The 21,615-nt window shown below is 34.2% G+C and overlaps 1 protein-coding gene and 1 pseudogene across 1 annotated transcript; one reads left to right on the forward strand and one right to left on the reverse strand.

Moving 5' to 3' along the window:
* The first annotated feature begins 60 nt into the window (after positions 1-60).
* Positions 61-11,920, forward strand: LOC128556685 (biliverdin reductase A-like; annotated as a pseudogene).
* LOC128556492 (uncharacterized) lies at positions 11,757-17,138 on the reverse strand. The gene is made up of 4 exons (XM_053541812.1): positions 16,600-17,138; positions 15,516-15,685; positions 14,773-14,850; positions 11,757-13,983 (listed from the first exon to the last, which is right to left on the reverse strand). The coding sequence occupies exons 1-4, from the start codon at positions 16,601-16,603 to the stop codon at positions 13,687-13,689; spliced, it is 549 nt and encodes a 182-aa protein (XP_053397787.1). The 5' UTR covers positions 16,604-17,138; the 3' UTR covers positions 11,757-13,686.
* Between the last annotated feature and the right edge of the window lie 4,477 nt (positions 17,139-21,615).

A 21,615-nucleotide genomic window follows, 5' to 3' on the forward strand; every position in this document is an offset into this window, starting at 1 on the left:
ATCTTTTTCGAAAGAAACGTACTGATAAAGTGAATTTAAAATAAAAATATGTATCAAGAAATGTCAGCAGACAACATAGCTCGTCGCAAAAGATGGAAACAATCTGAACAGGGGGAGCGAGGTAGGGGTACGGTGGGTGACAGGAGGGTATTTTGAGTCATTTACTGAAAATTAAAAAACAATGGTGGTAAAGTGATAACGGGATACAATAGAGGCGAGTTAAGAAAATACACAAGAAAGAAAAAAGTAAAAAAATGTGGGGCGGGGTTGGTTGGGATGTAGACGTGGGGTGGCGAGGGGTTACAAGACAATATCAAAAGACAAGAAATATAATGAAAATGAGGGGCGGGGCGGCGAGTTGAGAGTAATGAGGGCGGGTGCAGCTAGATGAAAGGATACTAAGAGACAATATCAAGATACACATGAACCTAAAAGCAAAATTAACAGAAATAAAAAAAAATGTTTTTAGATGTGGCGGGATTAAGGGAGGGGACAGACAAATGAACAGCATTTCAATATTTCCCCTCGACATTGCAGCAACGAACAACAAAATGTGTTCAAGACATACAAAGGAAACCGAAGAGTTTGAAATCTAATTCGTATAAAAATGTCAGAGTACAAAAAGGCAGATAATTTTATCAAAATACTATCAAGAGTTATGAAATTTAAACAATAGGAATTATGATGGAAAAATATAGTGTCAAGTGTCATCGACCAACTTATGATGTTAGTAAGAAACTAACTCGATTACAATTAGAAATAGATTATCGTTAAAAATATGGCAAAGTAAAAACATGGAAATAATTTCATCAACATGACAGCAAGAGTTATGATCAGTGTAAAGTCTCATTCAGCCGAGATGTGTAGTAACTTAGGTACTAACTCGCTAACAATTGTTGATAATACAAGAGAAAAATACGGTATAGTTAAATCAAAGCCTTGAAATGTCTGATGGTTGCGGGTTTTTGGTAGATTTATTTTCTGTTTAAATGCCAATCTATGAATATACATGAATGAGAAACAAATACAAATTTAATGTGCCTCATATCTAAGATGAACTCTGCCTGACCTGGCTTGTGATGTAACCATGGGCTGGAATATCTTATCATTGATAGATCTTATATAATCAAAATGGTCAGTGTGAGTGGATGGTTGAAATAAGAAGCTTGTTCATTGAAATTCATCGCATTGTTATGAATGGAAACTATGTTATTGTAGAACTGAAACATCCTTGGAGTAATTTCATCAAATGAACAGATGTATATGATAGTGTCAGAATTCACTTAGCAATTTGGTACAGGATAAACCGCAACTAAAAAAAGGAGTTTAAAAAAAACAAAATAGTGAAAAGGTTGTGCAGCCTATGACATTCAAATGGTATTACCATGACGAAGAATGGTACGAAGTTTAAATTAGTTTTATAATGTGTAGTTACAGAAGTACTATCTCGGTGACAATCGCAAACTGAATATAATTAAAAAAAATGATAAAGTGTATGAAGTTTAATTTAATTGTGATATGTATTTACTGTTTTTACTAACTAGCAGACTTTATTTCAAAATGTCAAAGTATAAAATAGGGCATAAATTCATCAAAATGAAAGCAAGAGTTATGGAACCTATGTTATAACGGGGATGGCGTATGTAAAGTTTCATTCAGTTGTGATGATACGAGCTTACTGCAAATCGTCAAAACATGACGTCAACATCGACGCTGAGGGTGTCGCTGTACGTCAAAACGAGATGAAGTTTAGAATTCTTAATCTCTGAACTTAAGCAATTGGAGTTTCACAAAACTTGTAGTATGTATGATGCTGATATTTGATATTGGGGATGAAAGATTTCAGGGACTACTGTATACGCTACTCGGGGTTGTGCAAGTTTTTCAAAAAACTTATGACAGCGGCATTGTCAAAAATCACTCATAGTAAAAAATAGTGCAAAGCTCACAGGCACAGTTGATAAAAAGATCACAAACTGAATATAAGAAGCATCTTTCGTAATAAGCGTTGTATTTTTTTTTTTTTTTTTTTTTTTTTTTGTTATCCCACAGGTCGTCCACACACTTTCGCCTTTTCCTATCGCATTTCTTCACTTTTTTTTTCTTTTTACCTCCACAAAACAAGGGAATTTTTACATATGAAAACATAGAATATACATGCACATCAAAGCTTTGCTGTCACCAGATCTAGATAGCAGATATTTTTTTAATGTATGAAGAAGTTAAAATAAAACAGTTTAAGAGAACATATATTATGTTATAATGACAAAAATGGAACAAAATATACTAGTTGACAGAACAGGATATAACGTTCAGACACTGAAAACAAGTATAATAGAATAACAAAGAGAAATATACTATAGAATAGTAACACTAGAACCCAAAGTTTCGGGACCTCCACGGCCGAATGGTTAAGTCTTAACGTCACTGACTTTGAATCACTCGCCCCTCACCGATGTGCGTTCGAGCCTCACTCGGGGCGTTGAATTCTTTATGTGAGAAAGTCATCCAGCTGGCTTACGGGCGGTCGGTGGTTCTACCCAGGTGCCCGCCCGTGATGAAGTGGCAACTGGGGTTTTCCTCTACAATCAAAGCTGGAAAGTCACCACATGCCACATGACCTATAATTGTGTTAACACCCTCCACCCCTTCCCCCCCCCCCCCCCCGTGTTTCCCCAGAAAAAAAAGAACTAAAATTTAATTTTTAGAACAATTATAGCTGTGATAATAGTTCTGTATCCCGTGTTATTTGCCATTTTAGCACAACTACGTAACTTTAACAAATGTCCTTGAAACTCCAGTGTCTAAAATGACTTTCCAAACCTATTAACCTAATTTCTTCTATTTCGCTTCCTTCTTCCTTATCCTATCTTTTTTAGATATTAATACATAACAAAGTTGTTACGGTTTAGATTTTAATTTATATACAGTTCAAATTTATACGGTGGCATAGAGGGGGCATGGGAAATATTTTATTTATCACGTTTGACGTGTTAGCTTCCACGTACGAACGTGTTAATTAATAGCTATCACGTTCGCATAGGAAATATTTTATTTATCACGTTCGCACGCGATAGCTATCACGTTCGCATAGGAAATATTTTATTTATCACGTTCGCACGCGATAGCTATCACGTTCGCAAAGGAAATATTTTATTTATCACATGCGAGCGTGATAGTTATCACGTGTGCACATGTTAATTAACATGTTCGTACGTGTTAGCTAACACGTGCGCACGTGATAAATAAAATATTTCCTATGTCCCCTCTATGCCATCGTAAATTTTATATCCAAAAACGAAGTATTTTTCCAACATATCTTTAAACTACAGTTTGACAAATTTATGTCTTACCATATGGATAAACGAAGAAAATGCAAGCAGAACATATACGATGCATTATTTATTTTGTTACGGTTGAAATTAAATTTTTTATAGGAAGAGTTTTAAACAAAAGTTATAGCTTCCTGTTGATATTTGTAGTAATGAAAAGATGCAAAAATTATCAGCTTGGGTATATTGTTTAGATATACAACCGTTGACAATACGAGAATTGTCTTAGGATAGATATTGTTTAACCAACTGAGACGAAGATGCTTAGACTAATTGGAAGAAGAAAAAACAGAAATAGCTTGAACATTTCACTAGAGACTTGTTAAACTTTTGCCAAAATAGGCTGAGCATTTGTCAGAAAGAAGCTGAACATTTGCCAGATGGAGATAAATATTTATAAAAAAAGGACTGAGCCGCACCATGAGAAAACCAACATAGTGCATTTCCATACTGTTCTCTTTCAAACCCTATTGCAATTAGAGAAACCGTTAGCGAACAGCATGGATCCTGACCAGACTGCGCGGATGCACAGGTTAATCTGGACCCATGCTGACCGCAAATGCACTATGTTGGTTTTCCTATGGTGCGGCTCAAGCTAGGTATTGAATGTTTGCTCGTAAGAAGTTGAACATTCGCCAGAAAGGAGGTTAACTCTCATCAGAAGAAATGTATAACATTCGCTATAGAAGGGAGGTTAACATTCGCCCTGTTTGAATTGAAAATTCGCCACAAGGCGCCTTATTCTGGTCATAAAAGAATCTAACATTTATCAGAAAAGAGTTTAAACATGTTGATTATTCAGTTGAAATGAGTTTATCTTTCTTGCGTTGAACATTCACTACTTTTTATTAGCCCACCATCTGATGATGGTGGGCTATTCAAATCACTCTGCGTCCGTGGTCCGTCGTCCTTCCGTCCGTCCGTCTGTTAACAATTTCTCGTTATCGCATGTACTCAGAAGCTACTGGGGGGATTTTGACCAAACTTTGTCAGAATGAAGTATTATTACCCTAGTTGTGTCCCCTAAAAATCAGACCGGTTCACAAATTTTTGAGTGAGTTATGGCCCTTTCTTTATTTTTATAGTTTACATAGATTTATATAAGGAAAAACTTTGAAAATCTTCTTGTCCAAAATCACAGAGCATAGGGCTTTGATATTTGGTATGTTGCATCATTTAATGATCCTCTACCAAGATTATTCAAATTATTCCCCTGGGGTCAAATATGGCCCCCGCCCCGCGGGTCACATGGTTTATATAGACTTATGTAGGGAAAAACTGAAAAACCTCTTGTCCAAAACCACAGGGCCTATAGGGTTTTGATATTTTGTATGTGACATTATCTAGTGGTCTTCTACTAAGATTATTCAAATTATTCCCCTAGGGTCAAATATGGCACCACCCTGGGGTCACATGGTTAACATAGACTTATATAGGGAAATCTTTGAAAATCTTCCTGTCCAAACCACAAAGCCTAGGGCTTTGGCATTTGTAATGTAGCATCATCTAGTGGGTCTTTACCACGTTTGTTCAAATTATTCCCCTAGGGTCAAATATGGCACCACCCTGGGGTCACATGGTTTACATAGACTTATATAGGGAAATCTTAGAAAATCTTCCTGTCCAAACCACAAAGCCTAGGGCTTTGGCATTTGTAATGTAGCATCATCTAGTGGGTCTTTACCACGTTTGTTCAAATTATCCCTCTAGGGTCAAATATGGCCCCGCCCCGGGGGTCACATGGTTCATATAGACTTATATAGGGAAAAACTTTTAATCTTCTTGTCCATAACCTGCAACATTCAAATTTGGACCACATGTATATTTTTGAGCGGCAAGATGAACCTTGACATGAGTTGACCTTGATTTTGACCTAGTGACCTACTTTCACATTTCTGTAGCTACAGCCTTCAAATTTAGACCATATGCATAGTTTCCTTGAAACTCCAGTGTCTAAAGTGACTTTCCAAACCTATTAACCTAATTTATTCTATTTCGCTTCCTTCTTCCTTATCCTGTCTTTTTAGATATTAATACATAACAAAGTTGTTACGGTTTAGATTTTAATTTATATACAGTTCAAATTTATACGGTGGCATAGAGGGGACATGGGAAATATTTTATTTATCACGTGCGCACGTGTTAGCTTCCACGTGCGAACGTGTTAATTAATAGCTATCACGTTCGCATAGGAAATATTTTATTTATCACGTTCGCACGCGATAGCTATCACGTTCGCATAGGAAATATTTTATTTATCACGTTCGCACGCGAAAGCTGTCACGTTCGCAAAGGAAATATTTTATTTATCACATGCGAACGTGATAGCTATCACGTGTGCACATGTTAATTAACATGTTCGTACGTGTTAGCTAACACGTGCGCACGTGATAAATAAAATATTTCCTATGTCCCCTCTATGCCAGCGTAAATTTTATATCCAAAAAACGAAGTATTTTTCCAACATATCTTTAAACTACAGTTTGACAAATTTATGTCTTACCATATGGATAAACGAAGAAAATGCAAGCAGAACATGTACGATGCATTATTTATTTTGTTACCGTTGAAAGTAAATTTTGTTTAGGGAGAGAGTTTCTAAACAAAAGTTATAGCTTCCTGTTGATATTTGTAGTAATGCAACGTTTGTAAAAATGTCAGTAGATATTGTTTAAACAAACTGAAATCTTTTGATCACATGTTTAATGTTAGATTTTCCAGTTGCAACATAAAAATTTCTTCAGTGCCGTAACCAGACCTGAAAAAAAACACTCAGGCAGAATTATTTCGGAAAGGGTTGTAACATAGTTACAATTTGTATTATCATGTGTTTATGAATTATTGTTTTGTAATTGATTTTATTTACATTTGATATCCATTCAAATCATATACATGTATTACAAATATATTGCATTTCAATTTTGTCTTAAAGTTATACATGTAACCAATTTGCCGGATTACGAATTCTATTCGCAAAGTTGTAAACAACAGATGTTATATGAGTGCTACATCACGTTCCTTATGTGTCTTATATTCTCCAAACTTTATCACGTGCCTATAAATTCATAATTTATAACTTTAGTGACGTGATATATATATGATGTCTATCTAATCAATATTCTAACTAGTGCGTGATGTGTAATATCTGTCATCATGTCATGCCACCAAAACAGAAAGAAATTATAACTTAAATGCCAACTGTAAGTCTAATTGTGAGACCTCAAGATATATGTGCTATAAAAGTTTGTGTTCTTAGATTCGTGATCATTTTTTGTTTGTTTTGTATTTATCTGAGTAAGCATGGAATCAGAATAATTGTTGTTAGTAACTATACAATCACGGGTGTGATTACGTTATAGAGTGTTGCATATAAATGGCTTAGGTACAAACTAAGATTTTACAAGTCAACAATTGATTTGAACTTTTTTTCTTCAACAATAAAATGCACATGGAGTTGTGGCATATGTTAAGGTATGGTTACAAGGTCCAATTCTGAGAAAATGTTTGAAATTCTGCAAGACAAAATGGTGTAATTTAAGTTATTTCAGATTAAAAATCTGAACAAAACAGTTCTGAAATGTACACACAACTCGTCTGCAATATTGGAGCCAAGTTGAGATTGGGGCGGTCCTCCTTAAAAACATTTTGACACTATACAATTAGTTTCAAGCGATTTCAGACAAAAATAGGAGCACATCGGAGTAAAATGTACACACTACTAGCTTACATAATTGGAATGCACCTAGAGTTGGGTTCGGGGTCCTCCCCGAGAAATTTTGAAATTATAAAATACAAAATGGTGCATTTTAAGACATCTTTGATAAAGAATCTGAGAGAATCAGGTTCAAATGTACACATTACCCGTCTGCATAACTTGAGTACAAATATAGTACAAATAGAGATAGGGGTTCTGGGTCCTCCCTGGGAAATTTTGAATTGATATAAGAAAAAATCTTAGCAAATCAGGTTAAAATGTACGCATACGCACTACTCGTCTGCGTAATTTGAGTAAAAGTAGAGATGGGGTTCGGGACCCTCTTAGAGAAATGTGGAAAATTCAATAATGCAAAACTATGCATTTTAAAGTGATTTCAGACAAATGAATCTGAGCAACTCAGGTTGACAGGTTTACCATACTAGACTGAGCATCGACTCAATATTATAGAAGAATATATAGATTAGATCTGCTAGACCTAGTATTTCGTTATTGCTTTTTTATGAAAACAGGAGACAAATGAGGTTAGATATTTGTATCAAATGTATCTGTTTTGTTTAGAGCGAAAACAGAAATTGTGAATTTTATAGATTTATCGAATGTAACAAAAAACACAAGTTGCTGAAAAAAACACCGAGGTCGCTGCCTCGGTGTGCCTCAACGTAATTCTTTCTGTACCTATCTTAGACACATCAACGACGTCAATATCGAAATGTTGAAGAAAACTTAAAATGTTTTAAGATTCGTTGTGTACTGAGATAAGCTGAATTTGTTATATGATAATATTGTTTTCTATTACAGGCTTTAAAACAGTATCTGACAGCAACATAGCTGTTGTATTCCTTAAGACCAATCCGTCAAAATAAGGCGAAACACGCGATTTTCTTCTCAGACTTATTCCACTGAATATTTTACTGAAAATTATAGATATTGTCGTTACTGTGACAACATATATATCTAAATTTAGTCTACATCTTAAACCCTTCCGCTTAGCTCAAAAGAGGACCGGAGTGCAGCGAGGCGTATGTTATCCGTGACAATTTAATACAAAACCTTTGATTCACTGGGAGAAATTGGGACAGAAAATCCGGGGAATATTGTTGAAAAACAGCGATAAACCTAAACCGTATGAGTAAGCAAAAGTCTATATCACAATTTTAGTTTATACATTTCTTGTAAAGAAATGAACGTAAATGAGCTTTTCTTCTTGTACAAAAAGTGGTTTACTTATTTTACGTATACCTTGTTTCAACTTTGAAATTTGGCTGCGGGAAACATGTCCTTGTAGAGTTTCCTGTTTGTACATCAGCGTCAGTCACTGCGGAATTGTCTCATCTTGCAGAAGAAAAGGGTTTGAAAACACTTTTATGATGAATTAATATACATACATGTTTTATTTATAAATCAAGAGTTACAGTCAAACGAATTAATTACTTCTTATTTGTTTGCATCGCCACCAAGGAAATGACAAAGAGAATTTTCGGATTTTTTGCTCGATTTCTTATCTGTCTGTCCGTATGTACATGTACTCCTATGATAAGTGTGACTTTACTTTTCAGATAACGTCACAATACAGTTTTTTTAATGTATGTTCAATCCTCATGTAGTTCTGTTTTATTTTAGCTGACTCCCGAGTCACTTGATTTGTTTTGTTTCCAGCTAAATTCTCTTAAATTATTTCGTCAAGTAGTCTCCAAACTTTGTAGGAATATTATAAGTATAAGATCTAGCTGGCCTTTTCTGTAAATTACACATGTATATATATTTTAATTTCTGTAAATCAAACTCTTATAATGTTCATACGAATGGGGTTTTCAAACTTACTGACTGTTTTGACTGAACCAAAGATTTACAAATAAGCTTTCCTTGATTCACATTATTCTTTTATTTTATGACACAGGATTGGTATTACATGAAGAGAATATTGCTTTACTAACACCAGGTTTTCTTGCCCTGAAAGAAAAGTTACTCAATGCTAGAAGTCCTCTTGTGAAGGGAGAGATTCATTTGACAGGTATGTGCGAAGAAATATATGTAGACCACCACGTTTAAAAAGAAATCTTCTAAAGGGCTTAATAAATTAAAGTCTGTCTCATCTGATTTTCGACCCTCCACAATTTGTTTACACTGGATGTAAACATATCAAATTAGCACCATTGATAACGGAGGGTTAAGATTTCATTTCTAGTACTGTTTTTGTTGTAAAATGATTTACAGAACGTTATTTTGAGGTATGCTTTCAGTTGGCCGATTCTTTTATTACTAAATGTGGAGTAATATACATGAAACTAATGGAAGTGATTAGGATTGACATCAATTGAGCCGCACCATGAGAAAACCAACATAGTGGGTTTGCGACCAGCATGGATCCAGACCAGCCTGTGCATCCGCGCAGTCTGGTCAGGATCCATGCTGTTCGCTTTTAAAGCCTACTGCAATTAGAGAAACCGTTATGCGGATGCGCAGGCTGGCCTGGATCCATGCTGGTCGCAAAGCCAATGTGTTGGTTTTCTCATGACGCGGCTCAATTAATATTTTCCTTCTAGTTTTGTAGTTATTTCTATTGTACTTTTTCAGTTGTTTTGCTGGAAATGTGTTAATGCCTTTATTTACATGCGTTAAGAGTTTTCATTCATATTGGCCGAACGTTCTATTATATAAAATTGTTGTTCAATACTATGTTATTTTAGTGCTCAAATTCGCATGTTTTAAGATCCCGCCCAAATTTGAAATATAAATTAAATATAAATTAATCTTGACTTTTTATTCACTCTGTTCTAAATTCAGGAAAATATGATCCTAATTTTACTGAACAGTGTTATGATCAAGTAGATTCTGAACACAACTTTGAAAAGCAATTTATAATGAGCATAATATGGTATAACTCGGATTTGCAGAGTTTGTTTAGACAAGCCAGTTGTTTGTCTTGTATTAGACTTTAGTAATGAATATCCTGAATATATATATATGAGTTGCACCGGGCTCTACTGCTTTCCTTTTCTAGAAGGGAGCTACAATGGTTGGGTAGAGGATTTTGAGAAGTCCGGTGGACCTTTTTGTGTGAGTGTTTCCCTGACAAACCTTATATGAACTTGTTGGTAATGACATTCACGCAACAGGAGGTCAACTAGAGGTCACAGACACTGGATTCGTAGCAACTGCCAAACTCGCGTGTTCAAAATGCAGGTAAGAATGCACTGTAAACAGAAGAACTGGAAGTTGGAGGTCAAGCTAACTGAATGCAATTTCAAGTGCTTTTCGTCAAATTTAAAACCAAAAATTATCTTAGAATCAAACATTAAGATACTGGAGTATTACGACTAATGTCTCTAAACTTAGTTAAGTTACGCGGGTGTCAGGTATGAATCCCAGTTTACTAGTCTGACGTAAATACCGTTATATATATTAACAAATTTTATGTCCGACTTGATTTTGTCTGTGAGGAGACGTCGATTTTGGTAAATGTCCTTGTTTCAACATCACAAGTGTGATTAGCACTTTATATGTGAAAGATGGACAGTAAGTTATATTTTGACCTAGATGGAACTTAATTAAGAGTTTGCAAATAATGGCAGATTTGTTGAAATGAAGAAATGTCTGCTTTTGTAAAAAATTATCTATCTACCGACTGGCGCCATTAGTTTTAGCTACACCAACAGATATTTGTAAGTCGGACCTGTTTTTTCAGGGATTTAACCTTGACTATAAGAAGAACAAAGGAAAGGTCGAAGCGGGAAAAACAGACGAAATTTATATTGGAAGATGGAACTGTACTTGATGATACTCCAGGAGTGACGCCCCCTCCCGTGGAGGGTGTGGCGCAACCACGAAAGAAACCAGGTATAGGACTGTTTACACCAAATATGAAGTGACTACTCAGCGTTAGATGTGAAGTAGTCAAAAATGTAGTTTCATGTTGTTGATGAAATATGGCATAATTGTGACAGTTTATACCTTTGGCTTAGTTTAATTACTTATTATATTGAAAAAAGATCTAGATCACTTTCATTGTGAATTTCAAGCCTTTAGTTTTATTCATTGGGAAAATGTCTACAAACGGCAAATTTCATGGAAGCATTTTCAGAGGTTAGTGTTTTTTAGGACAGGTTATTTGTTATAATATATTTCGCTACAGTTTCTGTATATGAGATGAGCGAAATATTTACCAATAACAGAATTTCTTCAAACTTTGGATATTGAAGGGCAATCATTTAAGAAACAAAGGTATGCCATCAAAGTCATAGGTCACCTGTATTGAAAAAGAGTTATCTGCCCTTGAAAAGGCATTTCCCCCAACAAATGCCGTTTTCAAAGGCAGATAAATGTAGTAACTTATTTCCAAATCGGGAAGCAAAATCATCGTTTTTTAACCTGCTTCCATCAAAAGGCCTGGTGCATAAGAGTATACATAGTGTCATTAAATTAAACATTTTATTCAAGAAAAGAGTTACAAATGATAATATTGTCTTTTTTTTCAGGGTTGTTCATGCAAGATTTTCTCCATTTTGTTGATAAAGTGAAGGGATTAAGAGAAAACACTACAGACACTGCTAGAACACTTCACTGTATCCGGGTAGCAGACGATATACAGAGATTTATGGGACTGAATTCATAGAACTTTGATCTGTTTTAGGTTAAAGACTAAATTTGCGAAAATGTCTGATATGTACTTTAGTTCAGGATTTAAAAAAAAATAGAACTCGAATATATGTAGAAGGCATTAGTGTATTTTAGGTCTGTTCCACTTCTTTGCGACTGGATGGTCCAAAAGTTAATGTATTTAGATATATATACATATGTATCAGTACACTTGTATTTGTAACATAGAAATTAAAGAATCGGATGTAATGTTAATCAACGGTTGAAATGAGAATGGAATTGTTATTTTTTCATTTTCCTTAGTGGACTTGCTTCAGATTGTCACAAATTATAATGGCTGCATTATTATACTAAAAAGAAATATATAAATACTTTAAACGCCGACACATACATTTTATGCTGTGTTGTTAACCACTTTTGATTACCCAAATATTCACATGACAAAGAATCTAATTCAAATATTAGATAAAATTTCCTAGTCAGTAGATAGCTAGGGCTTAATGTTGAAAAACTTGGTCAAAGGTGATTATGCCATACATTTTGTAATGCAATGGCATTATTGATAATACATCTTTAAGACAATATGCTTTCTCTTTCTCATTTGCCTTTTGGTGGTCAGAGAATTTAGTGTGAAAAGTAATCAACGTATTCAGCGATTTTCCTCGATATATTTAGAATTTGGCCCTGTTCTATACTTAGTAAAATCAATCCGTTGATCCGATGTAAACAATCCTGCGGACACAATCAAGATTGTCTCTGACCAAGAGAATTTCCAACAAAGTTTTGGAAAAGTTTTGAAAGCATGTTTGCATTTTCTACGTTGACTATCAAACATTTTATTATTGTTATCTGTTTGCATTATCAAAGTTTTGTTTGTTTGTCAAAGAAATTGGTAGGTATCAGCATCATAGACAAATGGCACCAACAGAGCTAATGCCTTCATCACAACAAATCATTACATTGTTACTTTTTTATGCCGCCTGTGCAAAGGCGAATATGGAACCTTTTAAGAATAGACAATATAGATAAATATAGATAAGACTAGACAATGATTGTAGCCGAGAAAAGGAAGAGCATGATACATTTTTTTCAGGAACTTTACACGGATGACCCAAATGAGTTAAATTAGGTTCATAATAACACTGTAGCCATGAAATTTATCTCGTTTATAAGTGAACCACACAACAATAGGAGGCACGTACGCTCTTTCACTTTGTTATTATAGAGCTGTTTAACTATATAGACTAACTGAATATGTACATGTGTCACTGATGTCTTACAACGGTGTTATGTTTAAATTGCAGTACACCATCAAGCCAAGTCCATCAGTTAATAAAGCAAAACAAAAAAAAATTCTTTTCCATCCACGTTTATCACAGTTTTTTTTTATCAAAGTTTTCATTGACCACCGAAACTGTTAAAATTGTTCAAGGCTTCATTTGAGAGTGTCGTTCGGGCTTTAAACAGTTTCAACGGTCAAACAAAACTCAGATCAAAACTTTGATAAACATGGATGGAATAAAACTCCGTGCTGTTTTTATTCAAACTTTGAATTTGATCAAAGTTCAGTTTAGGTTTTAATGCCGTTTACATAATAATTTCTGAGCTCATTCGAGTTTTTTGTGTGAAGTACTGTATGTATATGTATTTTTTTATCATCTCCACAAAAAGGCATTGATGTTCTGTATTACATTGTACATTGTGATGTTGGAATGATTTTCAAACTAGAACAGTGTACGTGTTTGTTTGCCGACATAATTCCAGCCAGCGAATATCTGAAGAACAAACTTTGCTTAGACATACACGTAATATTTCTATTTAAAAAATGAGAATGAGTTATTTCACCAGTGCACGAACATTGGTTCCTAGAGATGGTCAATAAAGCATTAATTAAGACTAAACATTTCAAAAATTGTAAACAATAGTTTTGGCACTTTTCTCGACTTATTTCGAACAGCTTTAAAAAAGCATTCATTGTTGCCAGATTAAAACCTTAAAGATGGTATAGTATTTCTATTCCCATTTTATAGTAACATGCGGTCATGGTGTTACATAATCCGAAACAGAACGTGAATCCGTCGGAATTCCTGCCAAAATATTTATCTTTCTTCTCAAAGACAAATAAATGGTCACAGCCACTGACAACAATGTTATGATTACTCCAAACGCAATATTGAAGCCCTCCATAAGTAGAAGTCTAGGTCGCTCCTCTGCGTTACAATATAGTCCTCCAATTCTCATCTCGGTGTTACAGTATGAGAATCCTTGAGCGGAGAAAGTCACATGGAGAATTCCGAACGTGATGTCCATGATGACAAATGTGTAAAATGCAATGACCTGTGAGAAGAAAAAAGGGCGAAAAGTAATTTTATGACTACACGCAGTTGTGCTCAAACAAGCGTTATACTCGTACCCATATTTTGTTAAAAAATGTTTTTTTTTATGGAAAACGCAAACACAGATTGAGATGGATTTTGATCGAAATTTCATACCCTAAAATGGCGGTATTGTGAAATCAATTTATGTTTGAACGAAACAAGTTTTGCCAAAGATCTTGTTCTACTAGCTCATAAGAGCGTCCGCTTCGAGTGCGGAAGGTCCTGGGTTCGATCCCCGGCCGCGTCATACCAAAGACGTAAAAAATGGTACTAGCATCTTCCTCGCTTGGCGCTCAGCATTAAGAGGATAGTGCTAGGACTGGTCAGCCAGGTGTCAGTATAATATGACTGGGTGGGGTATCATGTCACGTGTCTACGGCGTGATATTCCAGTGAGGCAGCACTATAAAGTTGGGCATTGTGCTCACTGCTACAAGTAGACACCGTCGTTTATATGACTGAAAATTGTTGAAAAAGACGTTAAACCCGAACACACGTACAAATACACACACACTATGGACACGGATACACAAATGTGTATGTATATAGCTAGTAATACGTACTTTTTAATAAATAAATCATACCTTTTAATACCATCTATTTGCGCTAATTAGTGTTATTTGGCATTCATCGAGTTTATGATTGTAACTATTAAGTTGGACATGAGCTGTCTGGATTCCCAGGCTAGTATATAGCCAGCTTTTGCATAATTTTATAACGGATAATGAGTAAACGGAAAGTCTGCTTACTTTTCTTTTTGATGAAGATGGGTAGTCTATATTGTACCCTTTCACAGTTTTATTGCCCAGCACAAATATTACAAACGTCTGAAAAGAAAAAAATCGTGTTTGAAATCATGATGAATTCTAGCATCTACATTGTATGTGTTATAAAATGTTTTAAGATCGGTTTTTTTCTCAAATCATAAAGTGATATGTAGGATTTACATCCCAATTAAGTTAATGTAAACATGTAAAATAACTTGCATTCTTTTACTACATTGGCGACAATTCTAATAAAAATCCAATATAAAGTATGAAAATATAAGTTACAATAACAATTTATAAACAGGAAACGGAACCCTCGAACAAAATAATTACCGCCAGTCAAACATTGGATTAGTAAGATGGATGGCACCTTTTAAACAGTTTTTTTTTTAAGACGAAAGTCTGATGTTTTTTTGAAATATGACTAAGAAATTCATGCTTCTTATGGCATTTTTATAATGTAAGACATCACTGTAATTAAAAAGTATTAAACTGGGAACTTAGGGGAGAGGGGGTGCATTTTCTTATGTAAATCTTATGTACCTTTGTATTATAATCATTCGTGGTTACTTCGAACGCACAAACATTGCTAGCTACCACTCACGAATTTCACTTCCTGTAGATGTAAATATCACGAAGAGCCACAGTATTAACATCTTAAAGAATTTTCTAAAACTATTTCTTTTCTCAACTCAATATGTTATAGATACTAAAATAATACTTACAAAGATTCCCGTCCAAACACCGGAAGCAGACGAGAACGGGAATTTAATGTCCGGTGCGGCGTACCATAGTGTAAATATCCCTGCCCCCGTGCATGCCACGGCTGACAACCCATAAGCAACGGAAACAGCTCTGGTTATGAACAAAATATCGTCGATATTAAGTTTTCCACCTGAAAGAACAGTCATCTTAAAATGTTTTTATATCATACAAACTGTTGCAACGAGCTGACTTATTTCTTTTTAGTTTTTTTTTTTTGTTACATTTTATCTTCCGGGACTTGACGACAGCAAAATAAACAAATAAGAAAGAAATCTTCCTTCTTTATTCATCTTGAATGTTATGTAAAGTTATGTAAAGTATTATTTCATGGTTTTGCTTTCACCTTCCTTGATGGTCCGTATTGATCAATTTTAAAATCTGAATTCACACATTGTTTGACTCACCTTTTCTGCAGATTTATCTTATAAATATGAAACAATACGTATTAATATCATATATCATTCTAAAGAACAAAGAGTGTTGTAATAGGACTCTTTTTTTAATTGTTTTAATTATCTTTACTAGTTTTGAATTTATATTCAAAATGGTTTTAGTGGGTCATTTTCATTGGAAATTTCAGCCATTTTTATACGCCCGAAGGGACGTATTATGTTATGATGCTGGTGTCCGTCGTCCGATCAGTAGGATCATGCCGATACTACCACCCTTGGACATCCTAAAATTGGTGAATTGTTTTACCTGCATTAGAATTAGGGCCTAAGCCTCAACTCACGGAAACTCCTAGATCTAACAGTAGACACTTCAATTTTTCAAAGAGATGTTTGAAGTAAACATTGAAAGGTCCATGCATGCAAAGTTTCGTCACAATATGTGCTATATAAATGACGGAAAGCGAACAATCAGCATGTTAAACACAAGTCTGTTATATATTGATGATAAAAGGTCCAAGAAAAATTGTTTCTGAGTTTATAAGCGTTTGTGCACGAAAATATTTTGAATTATGATGTTAAGTAGTACTATAAGCATGAAACTAAACATTGATACCACACAAGCAATTAGAATATTAATAATAACATAACTTACCCATGTCTGATCCATGTGTACACTCACGTATAATAAGAAATTATAACCTTAAAACCCGGTTTCCTTAAACATGTAAATGTCCATGTCGTCCCTCGGGCAAGTAACAAACGAAGTTTTCTTATCCATACAAAATCAAGACTTCTAAATTTTTGACAGTTTTTGTAAACTTGAATGTTTTATTTACATGTGTAGAGTGTATTTAAATTTATTATCAAAAAATTGCAACACTCGTATGAACTAAGATTTTACCCTAATCTTCACTTTACTGATAACTCCATATCAAGATAAGTTATAAATTTTGAAAATAACATTGATAAACTGTATACATGTATATTGAGTATGTTATAAAGACAGTCAAGTGAAGATTTCTTTACAAATATATTGTATCGGTATAAATCATTTAGGATAGCGTGTCACTTTAACAGATCGGTATAAAACACGTCTATCATTCGATACGAGTTAACTGAATTCCGTTTTTACACTTTATTTGCCGACAAGTCGTGTTCAGAACAGAATCAGCATTCACCCTTATTATATACCTTATCATACATAGTTACAAAACTGCGTAGGACAAAAATCCCCGTAACCTAGGCCAAATAGCCGGAAGCTGGCATTATTAAAGGTAATTTAATTGCTCGCCATTAATGAGTGACGTCATTTCTGACGTCATTTTACCCTGGTTAAAACTGTTAAAAATAATCGAGAAATCGTTATATTATGCTTAGATATATAATAAACTACTCATTAATCGGTAATTACGTTCCTTGCGGGGTGATCAGCACTCCTAAACCTATATTTGACGCACGGGCTACAGCCTCGTGCACATATAGGTTTAGTTGTGCTATTCACTTCAGGCCCGCCAATGCCGTATTATAAGTGTTAAATTATTAATTAAGTATTAATTAATTAATATCCCTATCCGCAATAACACCATTTTGTGACACTGAATTTGGCCCACACTGTTTTACTGGTAGAGGGACGAGTGTGAGGGACTTCCAATCTGACTAAAGTACATCTCCATTTAGGCTACGCTTAGGATCTGAAGACGTGCTATTGATAGCCTCGTTCTGACTACCCTTCCGCTAGCCAATCAGAGCCTTACTTACAACATTTTGTATGTAAAAGTAGAAGTTAAAAAAATTATATATTTAGCCTGGGTTTTTCATATTGACAATTCTTATGACGACCACATCGCGGCTACGCTCTCGTGTTTTGAGAGAAATCATATGTCACGGTACGGACGTGGTCACGTAAGGTGTCAGACAGCCGGTTAGCTCAGTCAGTAGGGCACTCGCCTTGTAAGCGAGGGGTCCCGGGTTCGAGCCCCGGACTTACTACACAGTTTTCTCACCCTTTGACATTCGACGCTATTTTGATGGTTCAGCCAAATGCTTGTTGAAACGAGTCGTCTGACTGGTTCAAATAAAAATAGATTTGTGAAAATGAAAATAGCAATTTCGGAAATCCAAATATATTGAAAGATGAATGTGAATAGGTCATTCTCAGATCTTCGTTTAGAAGATCAAGTTCTTTAGTCAGATTGGAGGGACTTCAAAAGTAAATAAAGCATGCTTTTCTCAAAAATCACACGGTCAATAATTATGACACAATAACTCATATGTCTGACCTAGTAACATATATGTATTTGTGACCATGTATGTCATCATGGGCTATTTAGCCTATTTGATTTGAAATAAAAATGTCTGTCTGTCTGTCTGTCTATGGATCTGTTCAGTAATCATTATAATTATACACAGAAGCGCGTGAAAATGACTGACCAATCAAAAACCTAGCTACTGAGTGAGATAATTAAAATTTTTAATTAGGCCTATAGACTAGGTTACGATAAAGTAAAATCAAATACCGAATCTTAAATACTAAATTTGATATGTCGTAATGAACTACTGCATAGATACTGAATAAAAATAATATATGAATACAAATTCCTAAGATGAAACTTAAACCTGATTCCTTCTTTCGCGTTCTTGAATAAGAGTTGCCATCTACTGATCATTTGTCTCTATTAATATTGGAATGTGTATCTCATATTTATGTGATGAACACTTACTGAGAATTTAATAAAAATAACTTGGAAAAATATAATATCAAGTATCAAAATAATAAACGTGTTTATACCAGTTTGCCAAACTGTCACATTGTCCTAAATGATTAGTACGTCGTGCAGAGGACAATACAATTGCTTATTTCACACTCAAAGTAATTTTATGTCTGTAACTGTTACCTAGATCAAAGTTTGAGAATAAAACATTTATAGGTTTAATACTTTATTAAAGTCTCTTCCAATACAGTGTCATAAAATACACATCACATATTAAACATACAATACTCAAGATTGGCAATTCTATGTCTAGAATGACAAGACACTATAGATTAAGATACATTACAAATTACACTATAAGAAATATGGTAAAATATACACAATGAAATGGAGTATAAGATTTAATCAATATGTTACAATATTTCATCGCTACAGATACAACAAGTACTTCTAGTGACAAAACATAGATAAAAATCTAGCAAGTTAAGGGTAAATAGGACAGTTGCCTATATGTATATAGGGAAAAATTTTCCTACTGGCAGAATTTCTTTAAACTTTGTGTACTGACAGAGAAGCAAATCAAAAACAGAAATATGAAATAAAACAAACCATAGGAACCTAGCCTTAATCATGAATTATCTGCCCTTGAAAGTCGGAAAATACTGAAAAAATCTACTATCAAGGGCAGATAATTCAAGATCAAGCTTGGGTACCTATGATTTTTGATACGCATTTCCGTTTTAAACTTGATTTTCAGTCAGTACACAAAGTTTAAAGAAATTCTGCCCGTAGGAAATTTTTTGCCCTGTATACATATAGGCAACTGTCCCATTTACCCTTAACGATAATTTTAAACCATTTTTCCAAATACACGTTCTGATTACGAGTGTTGTTCAATAAATCTCAGGAAAAGTGATCATCAAAATAAATGGAACTGTTTTGACCAATCAGAGCAAGTTGTTTTTTAAACAATATGGCTTCTTATTCCCGAATACCAATGTGACTGTAACAATAATTTTCGAACACGACTGACTCAGCAATTCTGATTGGTCAAACGTAAATTTCACACTATGTCAGATAGAGTCCACGAAGAGAATTCTTCGAGAAAAAGAAACCTCGGTCGATCACTCCCTTTCGGTTTCCTTTTCTCGAAGAATTCACTTCATAAACTCTATCTATAACGTAGATTAGGGAATACATATTTGATATGCCAAAATCATATTTTCTTTGGACCAGTAATAAGTAAATGCAACGTCGTGTGACTATGGCATGTCAAACGTTGCTAAATTATATAATATGTATGTTATTATTATTGTATGTTTGTTATTGTTATTCAATGTCTTGTCATTCATATTCTAAAATTTGTTATTGTTATTGTACATGTCGTTAATCTTGTGGTATGTTCGATATTCTTATGGTAAAAGTCATTATTGTTATTCTATGTTTCGTTATTCTTATTGTATCTTTGATATTGTTATTCAATGTCGTTCATATTCTAAGTGTTACCATTGTTATTCTATATGTCGTTATTCTTATTGTATGTTCGATTTTCTTATTGTAAAAGACGTTATTGTTGTTCTATATTCATTATTGTTTTTGTAAGCTTGATATTCGCATTGTATGTGCGATTTCCCACGATATAAATAGCACAGCGACGCTATACAAATACAATCACATAACATAGAATACGTTTTGTAAATAAAATCGTCAGATATTGAACAACAATGATGACTTTTACCATAAGAATATCGAACATACAATAAGAATAACGACATATAGAATAACAATGGTAAGACTTAAAATATGAATGCCAAGACACTGAATAACAATAACAAACAGACAATAATAATAACATACATATATAATTTAACAACGTTTGACATGCCATATGTGACGTCATCCGGCCCAATTTTGTTCTTTTTCTATTTTGAATTTTGTCACTTACATGTACCTATATTTCAAGCTACATTTTCTTAAACCATCAAGTGTAAGCGTTACGCAATAACACATCAAATTGTAAATGCACCATCATAAAAATATTTGGCGGCAGTGTTGAATGGAGACAAAAAATTAAAAAAATATTTTATGCTCTTCAGTGAAATAGACTACTGAAATTTATCAGTGAAATAAAGTTGATATTTTCATTGTTTCAAACAGTGAAATACCATTTTTATTTTTCACTGATACGGAACTACACTTGAATGCAAATGAATATGAATTAGATCTATAAATAATAGAAAATTCCTTGCAAAATACACTTCAGTAAAGATATAGCTCTAGATGTATGAACATACTAACAGGATTATAAATATATACATTCTATCATAACAAAATGTAAAATAAATCAGGAAATGTAATAGAAATATTTACAGTTTTTCTACAAAGATATTCTGACGTCACGGCATTATGACGTCATGATGCCATGTACGTGACGATGTCATGGTGCCATGCACGTGACGTTGCGCGGACAAATTGGATATAATTTGGTTAAAACCATTAAAAGCATATAAAATAAAAAGAAACATTGTTTGTTTCAGCTGCGCACTCGTGAAAATAATTGCATTATAGTGTTCACTCGGTGAAATATATTTTGATCTTACAATGAAACAAACAAATATCCTCAATTTATCACATGTTTGACGTCGCGGAAAAGCCAAATACATTTTGATAATACACTACTAGTGTAATAAAGCTTTGAGGTCGACATGGTTTAAATTATCGGGCCCCATGTGGTTCTGGTACGATCTGTGTATGAAAAGAATTGGAACCACTGCCTTACCCTTACATGATCGTAAGAGGCGACTAATAGGGTCTCAACACTTGGTTTTGCTGTAACTCTGATTCTAGCAGGAGTGCAAATTTTGATTCCATACCTCATGTTTTTATTTCAAAAATGAGATGTGAAACCAAAATTTGTAGTCCTGTTTGGCGCCATATAACCTATACTGTTTTGGTGC

The sequence above is a fragment of the Mercenaria mercenaria genome, chromosome 4, assembly GCF_021730395.1.
Source record: "Mercenaria mercenaria strain notata chromosome 4, MADL_Memer_1, whole genome shotgun sequence".
Classification (NCBI taxonomy): Eukaryota; Metazoa; Mollusca; class Bivalvia; order Venerida; family Veneridae; genus Mercenaria; species Mercenaria mercenaria.